Source organism: Corvus kubaryi, unplaced genomic scaffold (genome assembly GCF_017639235.1).
Source record: "Corvus kubaryi isolate FWS band 111438036 unplaced genomic scaffold, C.kubaryi_AGA036_p1.0 138, whole genome shotgun sequence".
Lineage (NCBI taxonomy): Eukaryota > Metazoa > Chordata > Aves > Passeriformes > Corvidae > Corvus > Corvus kubaryi.
Window position 1 is genome coordinate 21255494 of NW_024580672.1, and position 20779 is coordinate 21276272.

The 20779-nt window shown below is 42.6% G+C and overlaps 1 protein-coding gene across 1 annotated transcript in view; it reads left to right on the top strand.

Annotated features, from left to right (window-relative positions):
- The window catches only part of DOCK1 (dedicator of cytokinesis 1), a 93014-nt gene that overhangs the window by 26214 nt on the left and 46021 nt on the right, over positions 1-20779 (top strand). The window contains exons 4-17 of the mRNA XM_042019568.1: positions 1435-1490; positions 2995-3091; positions 5752-5900; positions 9410-9545; positions 10318-10475; positions 11151-11232; positions 11940-12075; positions 12400-12472; positions 14225-14367; positions 16553-16678; positions 17860-17984; positions 18255-18353; positions 19032-19104; positions 20493-20596. Of these exons, the coding sequence (XP_041875502.1) occupies positions 1435-1490; positions 2995-3091; positions 5752-5900; positions 9410-9545; positions 10318-10475; positions 11151-11232; positions 11940-12075; positions 12400-12472; positions 14225-14367; positions 16553-16678; positions 17860-17984; positions 18255-18353; positions 19032-19104; positions 20493-20596 (1557 nt within the window). The remainder of the gene's footprint in view (positions 1-1434; positions 1491-2994; positions 3092-5751; positions 5901-9409; positions 9546-10317; positions 10476-11150; positions 11233-11939; positions 12076-12399; positions 12473-14224; positions 14368-16552; positions 16679-17859; positions 17985-18254; positions 18354-19031; positions 19105-20492; positions 20597-20779) is intronic.

Sequence of the window (20779 nt, forward strand, 5' to 3'; positions counted from 1 at the left end):
GGACATTCAGAAGAAATTCTTGGCTGTGAGGGTGCTGAGGCCCTGGCACAGGGCGCCCAGAGCAGCTGGGGCTGCCCCTGGATCCCTGGCAGTGCCCAAGGCCAGGTTGGACATTGGGGCTTGGAGCAGTCTGGGATAGTGGGAGGTGTCTCTACCATGGCAGGGCTGGCACTGGATGGGCTTTGAGGTCCCTTTTAAGGTCCCTTTTAAGGTCCCTTTTAAGGTCCCTTTTAAGGTCCCTTTTAAGGTCCCTTCCAAGCCAGGCTATTTTGTGTTTCTGTGATCCCATTTTTGCAGTGTAAAGGTAAATCAGTCACTGGATGTGTCTTCATGTGCATCATCTCCTTTTGGGCAGTAACTGCTGCCCCAAGCCTGTGCCTCAGTAAAAAGTTCAGACCTTGATGTTCTCCTTGGTCTATTTAGAGGCTGACACTGCTCCAGTGTCTGTTAAATAATGAATTCCTGGTGAAATGCAGCTTGGAGAAGGATATGGAGCCCCAGCATGGGATTTTTCAGTCCTTCCCTTTGGAGAGGAGGAGGCTTCTCCTGCAGTGTAATTCCAGTGTGCACCAAGGGCTGCATTTACAGCAGCTTTGCTGAAATAAAAGGAGAGGAAACCACACAAACGCTGGTTGTAGCATCGTGTTTTATTTTTTGAGCCTTTTACTTCGCAGTAGTAATTAAACAAAATTAAACTTCAGGGTTTGCTTCTTTTTTCACCAAAACTCTACAAATGCCATGTTTGTCTCCAGAGGTGTGTTTTTAGTTGAGTCTGCATGTCTGAAAGTACAGAGTTGTGTGGTTCATCCCACCCATTTCCTTACCAGGCCTGGGTTTTTATTCTATTTTTGTATTTCCATTTTTTTTCTGTGAATAAGTTACATTTCTTCCAAACCATACTTCATGGACGTGCTTTTTACAGTCTGAGAAGCAATTAGACATGTTTCTTAAATTAATTCCACGTGTTGCTGCATTTGTCTGACTGCCACTAAATTTAGTGATTTTTAAATTTTTTTTTTAAACTGGGGTTTAAAATGCACTATTTCCCCCAGTGGCTTTCCAAAACTTTCTATTACTGCATTCCCAGAAGATCAGAAAACTGAACTCCTACCTTGAAGGGTGAGATGGAAGAAGTTGTTTTATCAGCTTGGATTAGTTTATTTTAAAAATATTGGTTTATTTCTGGGATGTTGATTAATTTAGAATATTTTTTCAGAGGAGCTGTAAGGTTGCAATTACACCTTCTTGAAAAGGACAGGCAATGCAAAAATTCAATATCTATTAGAAAAGTCTCAAACACAACTGTTCTGGTGCTCAAGGGTGTGAATGGCTCTGCACACCCAGCAGTGTCTTGGCATATTTTAGGTAATAAACACAATATGTTGTGTTCAACTGATTATTTAATACATTTTTCTCTCTCCCTCCCTCTCCAAGGGCATATTTCCTGCCTCATACATCCACCTTAAGGAAGCAATCGTTGAAGGCAAAGGGTAAGTTGGATTTGAAAAGAACAAAACTCCTTTTTCCTGTTTTATCCACATCATTTCAGTGCATTATCAGGTCACACAGTTTCCAGGTAGTTTTTTGCCTTAGTGAGAAATTATTCGGTGATTTTTCCTGTTCCCTTCCGTGGTGTGTGCAACACTGAGTGGTTTGAGCTGTGTTTGTTGTTCAGCAGTTGTTCAGATCCTTATGTATCAAATCAGCTTTTCTGGACATGCAGGTAAAAGTCTCTAACATGAAAATAAAAGTTGAGTTAAAAACCAGGAAAAAACCCACAACCATAGCCCAGGGGACAAAGGAGGTGGAGTGAAATTAATAAATCATTACCTAGGTATGAAATGGAGTGAAACAGGATTAAAATATTTTATTCCTTTGTGCCTGATTTATTTTTATACTCTGTTAAATATGTAAATGATCAAACTACTAATCATGAGGTTGCTGCATAATGACATCTTTCTTGCTGATTGCAAAACTGCCTTTAAGTACCCTACTTCTGCAATATTAAAAGATCTAGCTGGTGTTTCTTACCTTCGTGGCACCTCATTTGAAAACAAATAATACAGGAACTTCGTGGTAATGAACTGAATCTTAATTTTTCATTGCAAGACCAATATTTTGAAAAAAAGAATTACAGGGGAGTATTGTGGTGTTGTAGGTTGGGCACATCTGGTTTTATTCTTGGTTGTTTCTTGTAAAAGAAATATCTGGGTGATGTTACAGTGAGGTGTGTTTTGATATCCTTGTGAATGTAGAGAATGAGGAGAGGCTGGGAAGAGTTCTCAAGGGTGTGGAGTGATAAGATGAGAGGGGGAAGGTTTAGATGGGAGATTGGGAAGGAATTGCTCCCTGGGAGGGTGGGCAGGCCCTGGCACAGGGTGCCCAGAGCAGCTGGGGCTGCCCCTGGATCCCTGGCAGTGCCCAAGGCCAGGCTGGACATTGGGGCTGGGAGCAGCCTGGCACAGTGGGAGGTGTCCCTGCCCATGGCAGGGGGTGGATCAAGATCATCTTTAAGATCCCTTCCAACCCAAACCATTCCATGATTCCATAATCTCAGCCCATCAAAATACCCTTTATGTGCTATGGCTGTACTGGTGTCCAGTGCTTCAGTATCTGATCATATCTTATTTTTGCTTATAAATTTATAGTAAGTGGTGCTAATTCCAACCCAGTTTTATTCAGTTCCCTTTGGAAATGAACAGTTCTTCCCTAGGAATGATTCTAGGTTAGGTGATTTTGATTAGATATCAGCACAAAAGTTTTCACAGAAGAGGCCATCAAGCCTTGGCCCAGGCTGCTCTGTGCTGTGGTGGAGTCACCATTCCTGGAACTGCTCACAAAATGTGTGGATGTGGCACGTGGGGACATGGCTTAGTGGAGACCGTGGTGGTGCTGATTGCACTCAATGACCTTAAAGCTCCTTTCAACCCTTAATTCTGTGATTCTTCATTCTGCTGCTTAATTCAGCCTCATTTTTTCCTTCTTCCTCTTCAGCCAACATGAGACAGTGATCCCCAACGAGCTGCCCCTGATCCAGGAGGTCACCACCACGCTGAGGGAATGGTCTGTCATCTGGAGGCAGCTCTATGTGGTATGTGCAGCTCAGGAAAACGTTGACACTGGGAGAGCTTGATGGGAAAAGTGGTGCTGGGAAAGGTGCAGGGAGATGCAGGAAGGAGCTGCTATTTATGAAGGAATCATTAATGAAATTCCCCTTGTGGTGTTGTTTCTAAAGGCTACTTGCAGTGCTGAAAATCTGTGTAGCATCATCTCTGTTAAAGCACAAATCTCAGCAGCGATTCTCCTGCCTGTTTCTTCAAATCCCTTTCTTTTCTTGTGCAGAATCAGGGGTTTTTTTGAGTGTTACCTTGATCTAGCAATAATCTGTTAAGCAATTATGACCCCTTTTTCATGTGGGTTCTATTATAGAAAACATGATTTTTCAGGTGTATACAGATTGGGAGTAATTTAACATGTAATTTTAGTAAAGAAATTTTAAAAATAGTTTTCAGTCTTTTTCTTTAGACTGTTGGTCTGTGTTATGGAATAATAGAGTATTTATTGTTGAATTTGTGGGTGTAAACTGAAAGCTTTGTAAATTTATCAGTGTAGGCCTTTAACTTCTCAGTATTCCTTTACTTGAAGTTGATTGCTCCCAAATTATTGACACCTTAACTTGCATCCCTGTTTATTTTGATATGCTAAGGTTCCAAACACCTAAGAATATATTCTTAGAAATTTGTACACATAATTATTGATAGTCTCTCAGAAGGGAACGTAGAAAAACAGAGATGAAAGTGCACATAAGTGAGATCAAGAGTTCAAACCTACATTTAAAAGCCCAGCTCAGCTGTAAAGCAAGGCCTGCTGTGGGATTTAAGGTACCTGGCTCACACTTCTGATGCTCTCATTGTGCAAGGTCACTGTAACAAGATAATGGGAACATGAAATTCCTTTATTTAAAGCAGGGTTTAATGCAGTCTCTGTTTCCCATAAATATGTTTGAAATCTTGTATCATAAAAGTGCAAGCTGTGTAATGAAGACACCGAGTGGTAATGAAGATGTTTGTGCTGACTAATGTGGCTTTTAATCACAACCATGAAAATAAAGATTAGGAGTAAGAGTGTAATGGAAATGATGTAGTGTGGCAATAGAGAAGGTGAAGGATAATATCTTCTATGAAAAGAAACAGATTATGTATTGAAGAGGGAGCTTTAAGGTGTTGGAATAGCAGGGAGTTGTGTGCTGAGGAGCAGGGAAGAAGTAGACAGGCAGAAATAAAAGCAGGAGGAGCAGAATCTCGGGAGGGCGCTGAGAAGAGCTTTGCCCTTGGTTCTACTGCTGTAGAATCCCAAAATGGTTTGGGATGGAAGGGATTTTAAAGCCCATTCAGTGCCAGCCTGGCCTTGGACACTTCCAGGGTGGGAAGTGGGGCTTGGAGCACCCTGGGATAGGGGAAGGTGTCCCTGCCCGTGGCCGGGGGTGGCCCTGGGTTGGCTTTAAGGTCCTTTCCAAACCATCCCACTCTATGATTCCATGATAAACAATACTTCAATGCTTTGCTAATAATTTGGAATCCAAGAGCAGGCAATCAAGGGAGGTTTGGTTCACTGGAGGCAGCTGGTTTCAGACTGGGCAGTCTGCAGCTTTGAGGGATATTCCATGCTGTCCATGCCTTGCATATCAAAACCCATTAAAGGGCCACATTTATGTCTTGAATCAGTTTGTAATTTGTGTTTGAATCTTGAATGGATGTTCAGATTTTGTTTGCAGAGAGCAGGGGATGTTTCCCATCTCTGTGGTTTGATTGCCTGCAGCCTCGAAAATCAGGAACCTCTTCCCCATTTGGATTTGTCTGTATTTAGCTTCCAGCCATATGTGCCTGTTGTGTCTTTCTCTGCTACATTAAAGAGCTTTTAATAATGGGTATTTTCTCTCTGTGAAGATTCTCCCACTATAATCAAGCCAGCTTTTGGATAATCTGAACAGACTGAAGTCTTTAAGTTTCACAGTTAGATATCCTTTTCCCAGACTCTTGGAGTCATTATGTTCTTTTCCTGCATCTTCTGCATTTTTTCCTTGGCTTTTCTTTTTCAGTGGAGAATTTTATTGTAATTATTTAATTATTCCTAGCTTAGCTGAATGTTGCCAAGGAAAGTTTGTGTGTGCTGCTGGCAGTATTTAATATCCACAGTTCCAGGCTTTATAAGCAATTCAGGTATTTAACTTCCTATCAAGTTTAGGTCTTTTCCTGGTGTTTCACTGTCCTTTAAAAGTTACCTGTGGGCTTGTATGGCATTGATGTGCACAGTGAGGGATTTTGAAGTGTCATTGTGGAGGTTTAACCAGGGAAGGGAAGGATTCTCCCATCTGTTGCAGATGGGCTATTGCAGAACTTGAGCCTCTTGCTGTCCAAATGCACCATTTTCAGTCCTGCTCTGCTCAGTGCAGAGGGTCACTGAATAAAGCTACCCTGGGAATCAATAAAAGGACATTTTCCCCTTGAATGCCTGAAAGCAGCATGACCCAGGTTTTAGGGTAACATGAAAACAAACATTTATCCCTATTTAGCTCCTTAAAGCTGAGTGCAGGACTCTGGATATTTGGTGTTCTGTGCTGTAGGAAGTGAGGCTCCTGCTTCAGAGCTCTTGTAGACTTACCCTTTGAATTCATATTTATAATTGCAGTTTATCCTGTGTATTCACAAGCCTTCAAACCTGATTTCTCCCCATTTTTCCCCCCCAAAACAGCAGGACAACAGGGAGATGTTCCGCAGCGTCCGGCACATGATTTACGACCTGATTGAGTGGAGATCCCAAATCCTCTCCGGGACCCTGCCCCAAGATGAGCTCAAGGAGCTGAAAAAGAAAGTGACTGCCAAAATTGATTATGGCAACAGGTTTGTGAACAGCATCTTCCAAGTTTTTCTGCCTGCAACCAGATCACCCTGTGTAAGATATATCAGCTGTCAAGGACTTCTTGCAGGATTCCTTTTTTTCCTGTAGTTGTAGAGATGAAATATTTGTGTACTCACACTTCTGTTACAACAGGATAAAGATGGAAGTTGATGCAGCATCTTTAAAGTAAAACATGTAAAGTGGAATCCATCTCTCTCTCCTGATGCTTTCATCAATTTGATGCTGGTATGAGCTATAATTTTTAAGGCCAATTCAAAAGTGCAAAAAACCCCAGAATTTTAAACTCCGCTTGCTTCTGCAGCACAAACCATTGTCACCCTCTGAGCACCACCAGCTGCCTGTGCCCTCGAGTCACTCAGCTGTAATGTGATGTTGAAGGATTTGGCTCAGAAGCATCATGTAGCTCTTGGTTCCTCTCCCTCCACAGGATCCAGCTGGTAGCAGAAGATTAACAGGGAGATTTCATAAAAGAACGGAGCCATTTAGCACAAGAGAGTGGAAGTTGGGAAGGAAATCCTGACCCAAAAGAGACAGCAGTGCAGGTTGCACGTGTTGGGATATTTTAGTGATTCAGATGTGTTTTTGATGCCTTTTCTTGGCCTTAAAATCAAGAGTCAAACACGGTTAGAAGGGAAAAAGGGATTTTGCCTTGGTATTTATTTTAAGGATCCTTAGGTGCACACATTTAGCAGATCTATCAAAGATTCCCCAGTGAGAGGCTCGAATGATCCCCCCCTCCCCAAGGAACCTTCCCCTGGATGGTTCTATCTTGGTTTACAGAATGTGTTCTGGAGAGCACCTTGGGCTCTGGGGCACACTGATCCCTGGCTACGAAGCTTCTAAAATGTCCAGTCTCTCAGCTTAACAAACAAGTCCAAGAATGCAGGCACAAAGCACTGAGAATACAGGAGTTGTAAAAAGGTGTATAACAGGTATAAAAGAAAAGACAAAAAATCTTCATGGCATCATTCTCACCCCAGGCAGCCAGCTGGGTTTCAGCACAATTTCTGCAAGTAAAAGTTTTAGGTTATAACTTGTCTATACAGTCCTTTATGCCTTCCCATAAAGGAGAAATCAAATCTTACTCTTCATCATTTGAAGAGTGTTTTGAATACTGAGAGATAAATGTTGTAGTGCTACTTTCCAGTGTTACCCATCTTGTGGAATTCTGTTGTCCTGCACACCTGGGGAGTGAAAAAGTTTTCACCAACCCAGTCTTTAAATTCTTTGAGATGCAGATATCCCATCATATTTCGGCTATTTGTGTTTAGTTCCTTAAGAGCTGCCAGATTTGCAGTATTTCTGCTCGGGTACTTTATCAGCAAAAGCTGATTTAAAAAAAAAAAAAAGCTGATTAAAAAAAATTTAAAAAGAAAAAAATATTAAACATAATTTTTAATAAAAATTAAAATAATAACTGCATTCAGTCAGTAATTATCATTTGTTATCTGAGATATGGACGGTGGCAACTCTGCAGACAATTAACCAGATGTTGTTGGGATTATTTGTTTGGCTACTGGATTTTACCATCTGCCCAAGGAGTTGGTAAAAGTTACTCTGAATAACCTCCAGATGCTGAGCCTTCAAACACAGTGGAACATCTTGTGCTGTGCTTTGTATTCCTCATGTTCTGATGGCCTAATTAAGTGATCAGAGCGTTCTCTGGGGAGTGCAGGAGGGAGGTGAATGTGAACTTCTGAGTAAATCCTCACCACTGAAAGAGAACATATGTTTCTAATAAAATCCTGCATTCACTTGTGCTTAAAAGAAGCATGAATGGGGATTTTAGGATCCAGACAGAATGAATTCATGATCTGCTTTAGAAATACTAGGTGATCTTTAAGGTCCCAACCCAAATAATTCTAAATGTTTTCTGTCCTAATCATATCCTCACTTTTCCTGACTTGTGAACCACTGGTTTGTAAATAAGATTTCTTCCTTCTATAAATATAGGCAGAAGTTTTGCAGCATATTGTCAGAATAACTGAGGAAGCAAAAATGGCCTTAGGAATCTGTATTTTAATATCTTTCTGAAATTGGGTCAGGTAAATTTTGTTGTGAAAACGCTTTTTTTTTTGGTCCAGTTGCAGATATCTGTAACTGGGACGCTTAAGAAACAAATACTCAGATTTTTTCCCAAGCATCATTTGCAAGTTAAAGGCTAAAACAAAGGAATCAAAGGAGGGTTTGCTTTGACTTCTTTGGCAGTCTGTGCAAACAGTGGTGTGTGGTAGTCTGGGTTATGAGTCTTCCCCTGAATTTCTGAGCTTTTCCCCTGGCCCAGGCAGTTTCCTCATGGAAGCACTGCGCAGGACTGACAGTTCCAGTGCTCTGTGGGTGTTTCTCCTGCTGTGGCTGCTGGCCAGGGAGCAGTAGTAGGGAGGAGGAAAACATCTTTGGCTGCTTTTCTGTTTGGTTTCGATGACGAAACCATTTTCTCACCAGGAAATTCATCTGGGAGCGTGATGTTCTGGGGATGCTGGAGAATTTTGTGGTGGCTGAGTCCAGAGCAGAGCTTAGGAGGTGGTGCTTAAAAATCTGCAGCTTGAGTGATGTTTGTCTCCCTTGCAGTGCAGTTAATTGGAGGGGTTTGGGTGTTGACCCCACTCAAGGGTTTAACACCTCCAGGTCTGGAAGGGGTGAGGAGGACTCCTCCAAGTCCATGGAAGCATCTTTGTGTGCCACAGCTCCTGTTTTCATGTGCTTGCAGGTTATGCCCAGAGGGAATTTCCTTTCAGATAAATCATGCACCCCAGTGTGACTTATCAGACACAGCAAATTTGATTTAAGGTCATTGAGCAAATGTATTTCAACCCCAAAGTTACAGCAGCTCCACTGGGAGAGCTGACCACAGGGTTTGAAGGAAACAGGGGATGCATTTATTGGGATGGAGGTGACAAGGTCAGTCTTAGGGAAGTGACCTGGTTTTTTAACCCTTGGCTCTGCTGCCAGCACTGTGGGAAATGTGGAAAAATGTGAAAAGTTTTTCCTGAGAGTGGATTTGATTATGGCAGAAACCTTCCTCTCTGCAGAAGATAATTGTGGATGTCAACACCCTGCTGACAGAAATCTGCCTTCTGCTCTAAATAACAGGAAACAACTTCTGCCTTACCTTGTGGGCTTTGGGTAAAACATGAGTTTGCAGTTGGAGGAGAAGGTGGAGTGGGAGACATGAGCTGTGTGTGGTGGGACTTGATTGTTCAGACTGTTGGATAAATCAGAGGAGGAGCCCAAGTCCCTGGCAAATTTATTTGTTCAAGAAAGTGCTTCCCCAGCTGTTGTGCTGTTTCATTTCCATCAGTTCTCCCTGTGCTGTGGGAATAAGTGCCTTGGATCTCCAGGGTTGCTGACATGTTAAATTGCATTATCATGTCTCACATAATTTCTTTTCCATGGTGTGTCAGGTGTGCAGGTTGAACACTTGACAGGTGTTTTTTAGGCATTCCTTTGAGCGCCGCTAATCCACAACCATTTCTTCTGTCTTGTTTAGGATTCTGGATTTGGATCTGGTGGTTAGAGATGAAGATGGCAACATTTTGGACCCAGAGCAGACCAGCACCATCAGCCTTTTCAGAGCACATGAAATAGCTTCCAAGCAAGTGGAAGAGAGGCTACAGGAGGAAAAAGTGAGAGATACTGTGGCTTTTCCCTGTGAAACACAAGGCTGTAAACTAATTGGATGGCTGTTATTTTTAGCATTGGTAATGAGGGATTTGATGTGTTTATGAAGAATTATCAGGCTTAAATATTTTGTAGGAACTTTTATGTCTTAGGCTGGTTTTTTTTCATCCTTTAAAGGGTTTAGCAGAATTGATGGTTCAGACCTATATGACAAAATGAGGTGCATTTGTAGGTTAATACCAGAGATGTGCATGTGAGAGATTTGTAAGTTAGGTTGTCATCAGTTTGTTTCAGAATCACAAAGAAAAAAATCCTATTCTTGTGTGGTTTCTTTTTGCCAATCCTAAAAACTTGCTTTTGAAATAAAAGGGGCAGATTTAAAGCCCTTCTCAGTCTTGAATTGTCAGCAACTTGCAGTTCAAAATCCTTATTTTTAAAAGGAAGAACTTTTCTGTTTCTTTTTCTGTGTTCCTGTTTTTTTTCAGATATATTTGAGGCTCAATTTTTTTCTCCATTTGTCTCTCTCTACTTAGCAAGTGAAGATTTCTTTTCTCTCGTTTTTCTCTTCTTTTTTTTAAACTTTCTCCTGATGGTGTGGCATCTCAAAGACAGATCCAGGAAATGCTGTCTGTCATAAAACTTAACAGAAAAAAGATCACAAGAGCAGACACTCAATGGAAACCTCCTCCTCTTCTTTCTGGAAGCTTTTAGTAAAGTTTTACAGCAGTTGGATGTCTGTTGGGCTAAGTTAAACTTTATTTTGTTCTTGAATTGCAGTCTCAGAAGCAGAATATTGATATCAACAGACAAGCCAAGTTTGCTGCCACTCCTTCGTTTGCTTTATTTGTAAATTTAAAAAACGTAGTGTGTAAAATAGGAGAAGATGCTGAAGTCCTGATGTCTCTGTATGACCCACTGGAATTAAAATTCATCAGGTTAGTGCCATTTTTATCTGTGCTTACTCAGGGATAGCAGTGAGGTAGTTTTGGGGCTTAGCAAAGTCAGGTTTGTGTGAAAGGCAGAGGCAGGTGCCTTCAGCTGGGGCACGTTTCAGGGTCGTGCTGTGCTTGTGGTTCCCCCAGAGCAGATGGGAAATCAGAGGTGAACACGCCTGCAAGGGCTGTGCCCTCGCTGAGCTGCAAAAATTCCCACACTTGGGTGCTGAGGAGGTGCTTTCTTTATAAAAACTGTCTGCACTAAGGGAAATGGCAGCTCTCTGCTCAGTATTTGTGTGTTTAGGATGAGGAGATTGGGTTCAAGAGTCTTCTGTAAAGTCTGAAGTTGACTTTATCTGCTTATGTTAAAGAGCATTCAGTGATAGGATATGGGGGAATGGCTTTAAGAGGAAAGAGGGTAGATTTAGATGGGATATTGGGAAGAAATCCTTTCCTGGGTTTCCCAGAGAAGCTGTGGCTGCCCCTGGATCCCTGGCAGTGCCCAAGGCCAGGCTGGACATTGGGGCTGGGAGCAGCCTGGCACAGTGGGAGGTGTCCCTGCCCATGGCAGGGGTGATGGGGTGGTCTTTAAGGTCCCTTCTAACCTAAACCACTCTGTGATTCTGTTGCTCTGTGATTTAAACAAAAAGTCCTCCAAACACTGTTTCTTTTCAGTGAGAACTACCTGGTGAGGTGGTCGAGCTGTGGCCTCCCCAAGGACATTGACAGACTGCACAACCTGCGGGCCGTGTTCACCGTGAGTGCCCCGCCCCGAGCGCTGCCCTCCAGCGCCTGGGACTCACACGGGAGGGGGAATGAGCTGGGTGTGAACAGTGTGGGGACACCTCTGCAGGGGGGAGACAGAGCTGGAGAGGGGCTCTGGACAAGGGATGGAGGGACAGGACACAGGGAATGGCTTCCCGCTGCCAGAGGGCAGGGCTGGATGGGAGATTGGGAAGGAATTGTTCCCTGGCAGGGTGGGCAGGCCCTGGCACAGGGTGCCCAGAGCAGCTGGGGCTGCCCCTGGATCCCTGGAAGTGTCCAAAGCCGGGTTGGAGCAACCTGGGATGGTGGAAGGTGTCCCTCCTCGTTGCTAGGGCTGGAACAAGATGATTTTTAAGGTCCCTTCCAACCCAAAACATTCCACGATTCTGTGCTGGCGAAGGTTCACATGAGGCATTTCTCTCAAGCAGCTGCTAAATATTCTCAACACCTGGCTAAAACCAAAGTAAATTTTTGAATTTTTGGCTTACTAGAAATGGTTTGACCTCCTAAGCAATTGATTTACACAGAACTCCAGTGAGATACTTAAATATTGTTACAAAAACTGCTCTACTCTGAGAGCACTTTGTGTTAGAGGTGTGCACAGTGAAGGCAAATTCTGAGCAGCAAACCCTCAGCCTACTGAAATGGAATTTGAAATGCAACTATTAGAAAGCAACCTGATGTTCCTGCTGTTTGTAGGACCTCGGCAGCAAAGACCTGAAGAGAGAGAAGATCAGTTTTGTGTGTCAGATTGTGCGCGTGGGCAGGATGGAGCTGCGGGACAACAACACCAGGAAGCTCACGTCGGGGCTGCGCAGACCCTTCGGGGTGGCAGGTACCTCTGGGATGGATCTCTCCATATCCTATTAAATCTTTTCCATAGAAATTGGGTGGTGGAGCTGCTGTGGGGTTGTATAAACTCAGAGTCGTTCCAAATCTCATCAGACTGGTTGCTGTGTCCTAGACATTACCTTCCAGGGCTTGTGGTAGCTGAGATGCCAAAGCTTATTTGCTGCACCATGTTATTCCATAGACAATTCTGAAATTCCACAGCTGAGAATTCCAACCCTCTTCTGAGTCACTGTTGCTTCAGTTCCCCAGGGTGTTCCCTCTTCCCACATTGATCAGTTCATTCAGTGCCCTTGGTTTCTCTTTGCAGTGATGGATGTTACTGACATCATTAACGGGAAGGTTGATGATGAGGACAAGCAGCACTTCATCCCATTCCAGCCGTAAGTAGGGAGCAGTTTCATGAGCAAGCAGAAGTGGAAAAAAACCAAGATTTTAACTTTGATTTAAAAAAAAAAAAAAAAAAAAAGCCAATATTTTAAGTTAATTTATTTCCATGGGGTATTTTATCCTGAGTAATAGTTGCTAATACTTCTTCTCGATAATTTCCTGTTATTTATAATTGCTAGCCCCAGAAACTTTGGGGATTTTTTTGAGTTTAAAGTATGCATTCCCAGTTTTGCAGGCTTGTTTTCTTTTTGTTTAAAGATGTCAGGGTGAGAATGTATAAGGGGTGAAATGCTCAAAGTAAGTTCATTGCTGGTTTAGCTCTGCCTGAGATCCATAAAGATCATGCTCCATCCATAGATCCTCAGGTTCTAATTCCATGAAGTGAGCAAAGGTAGAAGGGATAAGGCAAATAAATTCAAATAAAGTATGGATGCTTAGTTTTGTGGGAAATGCTGGCCTGCCATCTGTTCCAAAAGGCAAAACATAGTTGTGGGAGCTAAATTCCTTGATTAAAACACTGAGGGATAGTCAGAGGGGTTTTAATAATATTTTTTTAAAAAGCTTGAAATAATGAAATCTTAAATTAATTTTATTTTGAGAAATAGGCATAATTCAGGAAGCCCTCATGGTTTGAAGGTGGAAGGCTGGTGAGGGGACTGCAAGGTGTGCAGGTGCTGCAGGGATAGGGGGTGTTAATGAGAAAATCAAAGTACAATTCCATTTTTCAAGGAAAATGGGTTTTGGAGAAGAGAAGGATATGTTTGTGTGGTAAACAATAGCAAAGTTGTTTTTTAGCAAGTGTGGAAGTATGGAATGGAAATGAACCTTTCAGAGGGGGTGCTAATGGAACATCCAGTTTTCTGCTCCATTAGCACTGATTCATTTTTTCTGTTACATATACACAGAGCTGTAAAAAGATGCACAGTGTGATTTTTCTTTTCCCCCTGTAATAAATGAAAACAATCCCCTGCAAAAGTCTATCCCAAAGAATATGAACAAGGTGCAAACAAACACAGGGTTGAATGCTGGTGTTGTTATTTCCAAGGTAGACTTGGGCTGTGTATACGAGGCACATTTTTCTCCTCATCCCATGCTTTGTTTCTGTTGTACCACATGCAATTCTGTTTTCATATCTTTGTTTGTTTGTACTCATTCACTGGCCACCAACAAAATGGCTGTCAACAGCACTTGGCAAGATTTACTCCAGTGACACCTAATGCTGCTGTTTATTTATCATCCCCATCTTCTCATTTATTCACTGAGTTTGGGTTGTCTGCTCTTCTCCTCCTTTTCCCTGTGAGATTGATGGGAGCTTTTCCTTCGGGCACTCCACCTGTGGAATGACAGAGGTGACCCTGGAGGTGTTGCAGGGCCAGTCTGCTATAAATATAAATATATATATATATTTCAATATTGATATAAAAGAGCTGCCTGTGTGGGTTTTCACTGCTTAATTGGGGAATCTCAGGTGGGAGACCTCCCCCTGCTCCCTGAGGACTGTGCCTGTCCCTGAGGGAGCAGAGCCCTCACAGGTTTGCTGGACTCTCTCTGGTAGATCAGCGTTCTTCTGATTAATGATCTCCCTCTGTCTTTCTTGTTACCTTTCCTGTCCTTTGTCCTGCGTTGACTAATAAATACTCTTTGTCACAACTATGATACAATCTTTTGTGTTCCCTTGTCACTGTGACTTCTGGTTTTCTGTGCCCCTTTGTCTCCTGGTGTTGGTCGTCATGTGCATCCTCCAGGCTAGCGTTGGATGACGCCATTCGACACAAGCAGCTGAACATATCATCCCGTTTTTCACCCAGGGTGGCAGGGGAGAATGATTTCCTGCAGACTGTTATAAACAAAGTGATTGCTGCTAAAGAAGTCAACCACAAGGGTCAAGGTAGGTACTGCTCTTTCTATGCATCCCTGCGCCTTGATTTGCAACGAGTTGATGGTGGTTTTAATTTTGGAGTCAAAAACCAGTTGGAACGGTTTGTTCCTCTCTTCCTCCTGCCCCATAATTTTTCCCCTGCCCAGTGTGGACTCTGCATGTTGTAGTGTTGTTCATCTCTTGGATGTCTTTATATTTCCGCTGGAGAGGGTCCAGCGGAGGCCACAAAGATATTGAGGGGTCTGGACATCTCTCTGATGATGAGAGACTGAGGTAGCTGGGCCTGGTCAGTCTGCAGAGGAGGAGACTTGAGAGGGAATGTCATTATTCCATATAAACACATCCCAAGGGTGTCAGAGGATGGGGCCAGACTCTTCTCAGTGGTGCTCAGTGACAGGATGAGGAGCAATGGCCATAAACTAAAACACGACAAGTTTCACCTCACCGTGAGGAAGAATTTCTTTCCATGAGGGTGGCAGAGCTCTGGAGCAGCTGTCAGGGAGGGCGTGGAGTGTCCCTCTCTGGAGACATTCCCAACCCATCTGGACACATTCCTGTGTCACCTGCTCCCCTTGGCAGGACTGGATGATCTCCAGAGGTCCCTTCCAACCCCACCCATCCTGTGACTCTTGTGATTCTCCGCTGAAGGTGATGGCTCAAGGACTCAGCTCTTGTGCCTTTGAGCTGTGGATTTTTGCCTCTCCATGCTGCAGGAAGGGATATTCCCTCCCTTCTCTTCCTTCCCTGTATTTTTCCACTCTGCAGCTGCACATGCAGCATTTTGCTCCTTCCCCAGAAGACCTGAGCTTGCAGGAGGGTGAGGAGGGAACCAGAGCCAGGCAACCACTCTGAAACCTTCCCCCCTACCTTCTTAGGGCAGTGCTCTGGGCTGATTTATTGTTGTGTGTGATCTCATGATTGTGATGTGTCTGTGTCCAGTTATTCCTCTACTGGCTTCAATATTTTTGTGGAATTCTGGATTAATATGGAGTTACTCTGGTTAATGCGGAGTTTCCACCAGACACTCTTTGAATGTCTGTATCACTTCATATCTGACCAAACTCCAGGAAAATCACACACTTTTCCCTGATTTTTCTCACTAATAGCAAACAAAATTTTAAATAAACCTTATTTTTAGATTCTCCTTTAGCGAATGAGGAAAAGTTTTATCGAATTTCCTCCCCTCGCTTTCACCTGTGGCCAGTGTGTATCAAAAATGAGGAAACATTTCGGTTTCCTTGATCCATTTCAGATCTCTTCCCTAAAAGAGGGTGCCCAGGCAAACAGGAGGAGGACTGGGAGTTGTTCCTTAGCCAGTCAGTGCAGGTAGAGTTGCAGCTCAGTGAAGTAGCAGCTGTCAGAGCCACCCCTGGCAACAAGTCAGCACAGAAACTCTTACAGAGATACCATGGGAAAGACAAGCTGCCAAGTGTATGCCAAATGAATGTACAGTTAATTCTCTCACAGGGTAACCCACAATTTATTTCATGGATGAATATTTTTGGGGTGTTTTTCGTAGCTTTTAATTTTAGGATTTTCTTCTGCAAATTGCTGCTGTGATTATTTCGTGCTTAAACTTGATTGCCAGCCACTTCACCAAGTGGAGGACTTCTTTGGGTTGGGTTTCTTTTTTATTTTTATGGGTTTTTTTTTTTTTTTTCCACTTTGGCATCTTTCTTTTTGCTGTAACAAATGTGCCTGATGTGAGTTGGCAAGCAGCAGCTTTTTAGTGGCTTCTTCTGCTGCTGAGCAGAAAAATATCAGCTGTGTGAAGCTGATGCTGTAGATTTCTGTGTGCTCAGAGCAGTAGAAACAACTTAAGGGGGTGTGGATAAATCAGTTTGGGGTATGGATCTGCTGCTATTGCTTGCTTGGAATACTGAAGTTGTTCCATGCAAATCATCCTTACTTCTTCTCTTGTTTCCCCGTAGAAGATAAACATTTCATTAAGAAGAACATGGAACATAATCAGAAATAATTCTGTTTGCTGTGCTCATATTTTTGTGGGAAGTGATGAGATCTTTTGACTGTTCTAAAATATTTTGTAATTATTTTTAGCAAAGGGAGATCAGTTATCTTAATGTACCTGAATTATTTTAATATTCTTACATTTTTCAGTTTGTTAAAAGAAATCTGTAGTGTCTTAAGAATAAATCCCAGCAGTTCCATAATTGTGGTTTTTTTTACACAACAGGTCTGTGGGTGACTTTGAAACTCCTTCCAGGAGATATCCATCAGATTAGGAAAGAGTTTCCACACTTAGTGGACAGGTCAACAGCAGTGGCTCGGAAAATGGGCTTTCCTGAGATTATCATGCCTGGTAAGGCACTGTGGGGATTGATGCTGCTTTGTTAGATTTTAACCTGCTTTAAATGTCTGGATCTATGGAAGGTTTTGGAGGAAAAAAATAATTAAAGATGAATTTAAGGTATGGTATGCATGGAAAAAAAAAGCATCATCAAAAGATTCTGTCTCATTTAAAATAAATGTAAAATACTTCGGTAATACCTGCATCAATAAATGAAGCTCCCACCCCCTTCAAGAAGACAGGAGATCCCAGTGAGAGTGGAAATTCTCCTCTTTTCTCCCGGTTAAAAAGAATGTATACAAAGTACACACTTTGTATTATCCCCATAGCAAGGGCATATGTAAAACTTCTGTCCTGTGCTGAATCCAAAGCAGATTTTTCAGAGGCACAGGCTTGATTTAGAGATAGCAGCTCTCTTAGGGTTGGTACCAGATGTGGATAATGCCTTTGAAAGAGAGCCCCATCATCTTTTTTTAAATACAAGTATTCTGTGCATGTTCAGCTCAGGTGTTTACAGAAAAGAAACCAAACCAAAACCCATAAAAACCAACCCAGAACTGTGGTGCTTCTCCAAATAAAAACTGCCCTGAGCAAGAGCAGAACCTGCACTGTCCTTTGCAGGTTGATGGGCTCTGGAGGGTCCATGAGGTGTTTCCAAAGCCCATCCCAGTTCCAGGTGTCCCTGTGGCTGCTGACAGATGTCTGTCTGATGTTTTACGGTCTCTCCAGTATGGTGTGAGTGCCTCAGCACCTTGTTTGGGTCCTGTGTTGGCTCATAAACAGTCTGCCTCATGAAATTATTGGAAATCCCACGTTTCCCCAGCTTGTCTTCAAAATTCCAGTTGAATTGGGGTGGAGCTGAGGAGCATTTTAAAACACAAATCTGAATATAGCCCTCCCCTGCAACCCCCAAGCCAGCAAAAACATCAAACCTCTTCCTGATGTAACAAATTGGAGACCTCTTGTAGGCTGCTAAAATATTTTAAATTGCAAAACATCTTTGTACAGGACAAATGGCTGTGTTGAAACTTTTCCTTTCAAATGAATAATGAAAGAAGTTGTGTAAAAACAAAATAAATGGAAATGTGGTGTTTTCAGTGTTTTGCTGTTGTTTCTGTGTGTCACTGGTTTCACAAATCCGTGGGTTGACTGTGAGAATTGTGGGTTATTCTGTGCTTTGCTTTCCCTTGTAGGAGATGTTCGTAATGACATTTATGTCACCTTGGTTCAGGGAGATTTTGACAAAGGCAGTAAAACCACAGCAAAGAACGTGGAAGTCACAGTGTCTGTTTATGATGAAGATGGCAAAAGATTAGAGGTACTAAAGTGTTTCATGTCTGGGGGCTTTTTGATTTTGATACTTATCTGCTTAAGCCTTTCCAACATCTGTATTTGGCAGCTTAAGGTCCCAGGTTTTATTTTCAGCCAGACTTTTGGCATCATTAAGTACATTTTGCCTTATCAATGAATGCACTTTGATACCAGTTTCATGAGGAGCATTCTCCTCACTGAATTATTTTTTGTTGATTTGACTGAAAAAGTGGGGTTTACGTGGCATAAACGCTTCCCCTGTGGCTTGTTTTTGCAGAGTGTGATTTTTCCTGGTGCTGGTGATGAAGCCATCTCGGAGTACAAGTCAGTGATCTATTACCAAGTGAAGCAGCCTCGCTGGTTTGAGACTGTAAAGGTATTGAAACTGTTAAAATAACTTCTCTGGGTGTTAATGTGCCGTTAATACAGCTTTCAGTGGGAAACAGAACTGGGGAAATGCAGTGCTTGTGTTCAGCAGGGCAAGGAATGGCTCAGCTAAGGAAGGCTCTGACTTTTATTGCACATTGAATTTTATTTCAGCCATTGGCCAGGATGACTGTTGTGGGGAAACTCCAGCATCTCTTTAGGAATGGTTTGCTCTGTTTCCATGAAGCTGACCTAGAGGAGCAGGATATGAAGGCTGTAACACATTTGCCAGAGTGCTGGACTCATCACTGTTTGGGGAGCTGGTTGTGCTTTAAGCTTGCTCATTTTGCTGGGGCAATAATGTTTCCACTTCCCTGCCAAGTTTGGATATTGCAGAGGAGCTGATGGTGGCTTTCTGGGATACTTCCAGTCTGTCTGAGCAGTGGGAGCAGGGGCTGTGTGCTCACAAGGGCCTTGGAGCTACTCCCCACACCAGAATTTTCACTCCAAAGCTGCCCTTGTTGTGTCCGTAGGCAGAAAGGGGCTGCTGGGCATGGCAGAGGATGGATGTGCTGCTGGGATTGTCACTCCCTGATCATTTGGAAGAGCTGAAAGATGTTTGGATGGGGTTGGGAGAGGCTGAAGGTGCTGCACTGACCATTTCCTTCCCCTGTCCCCTCGTGTGCAGGTGGCCATCCCCATCGAGGACGTGAACCGCAGCCACCTGAGGTTCACCTTCCGCCACAGATCTTCCCAGGACTGTGAGTACCTCAGCCTCTCCTTGGGAATTCCTGGCAGTTCCTGGTGCCAGTGTCTCCTGAAGCAGGGATGGCATTCCCAGTCCTGAACTGATTCACGTCATCGCTTTTAGTGCAGGATTAAATTTGTGACATTTTATTTTATGTCACATCTCAGCTCCTTTTTCCCTTTACATCTTCCTCACTCTTACCTATCCTCATCGAGTTTTTCCTTCCCTGCCCAGTTTTTATTCTCCGAAGGGAATAAATGGGATTTTTTACTAGGTTACTAATGGAATAAAGCTTTCCATTAGTAATTCAGAGGGTTGTGGTATTCTGTACCTTAGGGGTAGGGAGTAGTAAAGATCAACAAATGGGAATGTGAAAGTTTACAGTTGGCTTAGCATCAGGAATTGAAGACTTTGGGATTGAGAAACTTAGTAAAACAATTTAGATAAACACAAAAAACAAACAAAAACCCCCCAAAAAGCCAAACAACCCAGCCAAACAAAAACACAAAACAAAAAAAAAACCCACCCAAAAATGGTATGGCAACAAAAAACATCCTCAAGACAAGAATGATAATTCTTAAGGAAAACAATATGCCAAAAGTCAGTGCCATTATTATCAGAATCATGATTGTGTGCTACAAATCAATAGAGTCAGAAATGTTGTTATGGTGGCTCAAATATTTAGGTTGGCCACAGCCTAAATATTTAAGAGGTCATTCCTAAATATTAAGAGGAGCCCTTCCAGGGCTTTCTCCCAGGCTCCTTGGGCTGTCTGAGGTAATGCCACTTTCCTTCTGGCTTTACTTCTCAACTTTGTGATCTCTCCTTCCTCTGTTGCTTTGTTTTTTTAAACTTTTGCCAATAGATTTGGGCAAGAACAAAGCAAATGCATTTTCTAGTTCCTGTTGGCTGCAGAATGGGTCAGCTTTCAAAAAAGCTCAGGCGCTTCATCTGCGATTACAGATCCAGTTTCTGTTTTGCTTCTAATGTTCCCCCTTCAAATGTGTGTCCTCAGGGCTCTGTGCTCTGATGAGATCCTCAGTGCTGCTGTTCAGATCTTTATTCCAGCTCCCAAACACTGCCATTCTTCTAAAAACCTGAGCTTTCCAAATGCATCACATTTCTGGTTTGTTTTTAAAAAGTTGCCTTAATCAAGCTTTCCAAAAGAACAGACAGAATAGAAAAATGGAGCATCTGGTTACTGTTGATATGTTCTTTTTTTTTTTTTTTTGGTTCTATCTTGCTTTTAGTAGACTTCCCCAATTTCTTGTACACTTAATTTACAGGAGAATCTTTGCTGTGGTCACTCACTGGCAGGTTGTCCATGTCTGTGGGATTTAGGTGTGCTGACTGTAGAAGTATCAAATAATTATGTGGTGATTTGCCTTTTTTTTGTAACAGCCAAAGATAAATCTGAGAAAATATTTGCTCTGGCATTTGTGAAGCTCATGAGATACGATGGGACAACTCTGAGAGATGGAGAGCACGACCTTATAGTTTACAAGGTAGAATTTTGACTTCCCAGTGGGGAAGCTCCACTGATTGACTTCTGGGGAATTCTGTTCCAGAATTACACAGGAAAATGTGTTTTGAACTCCTCTGTTAAATCAAACTAAGCAGCAAGTCATGGGTAGTTGGTTTATATGGGTGATTGAATATGGGTGATTGAATATGGGTGATTGAATATG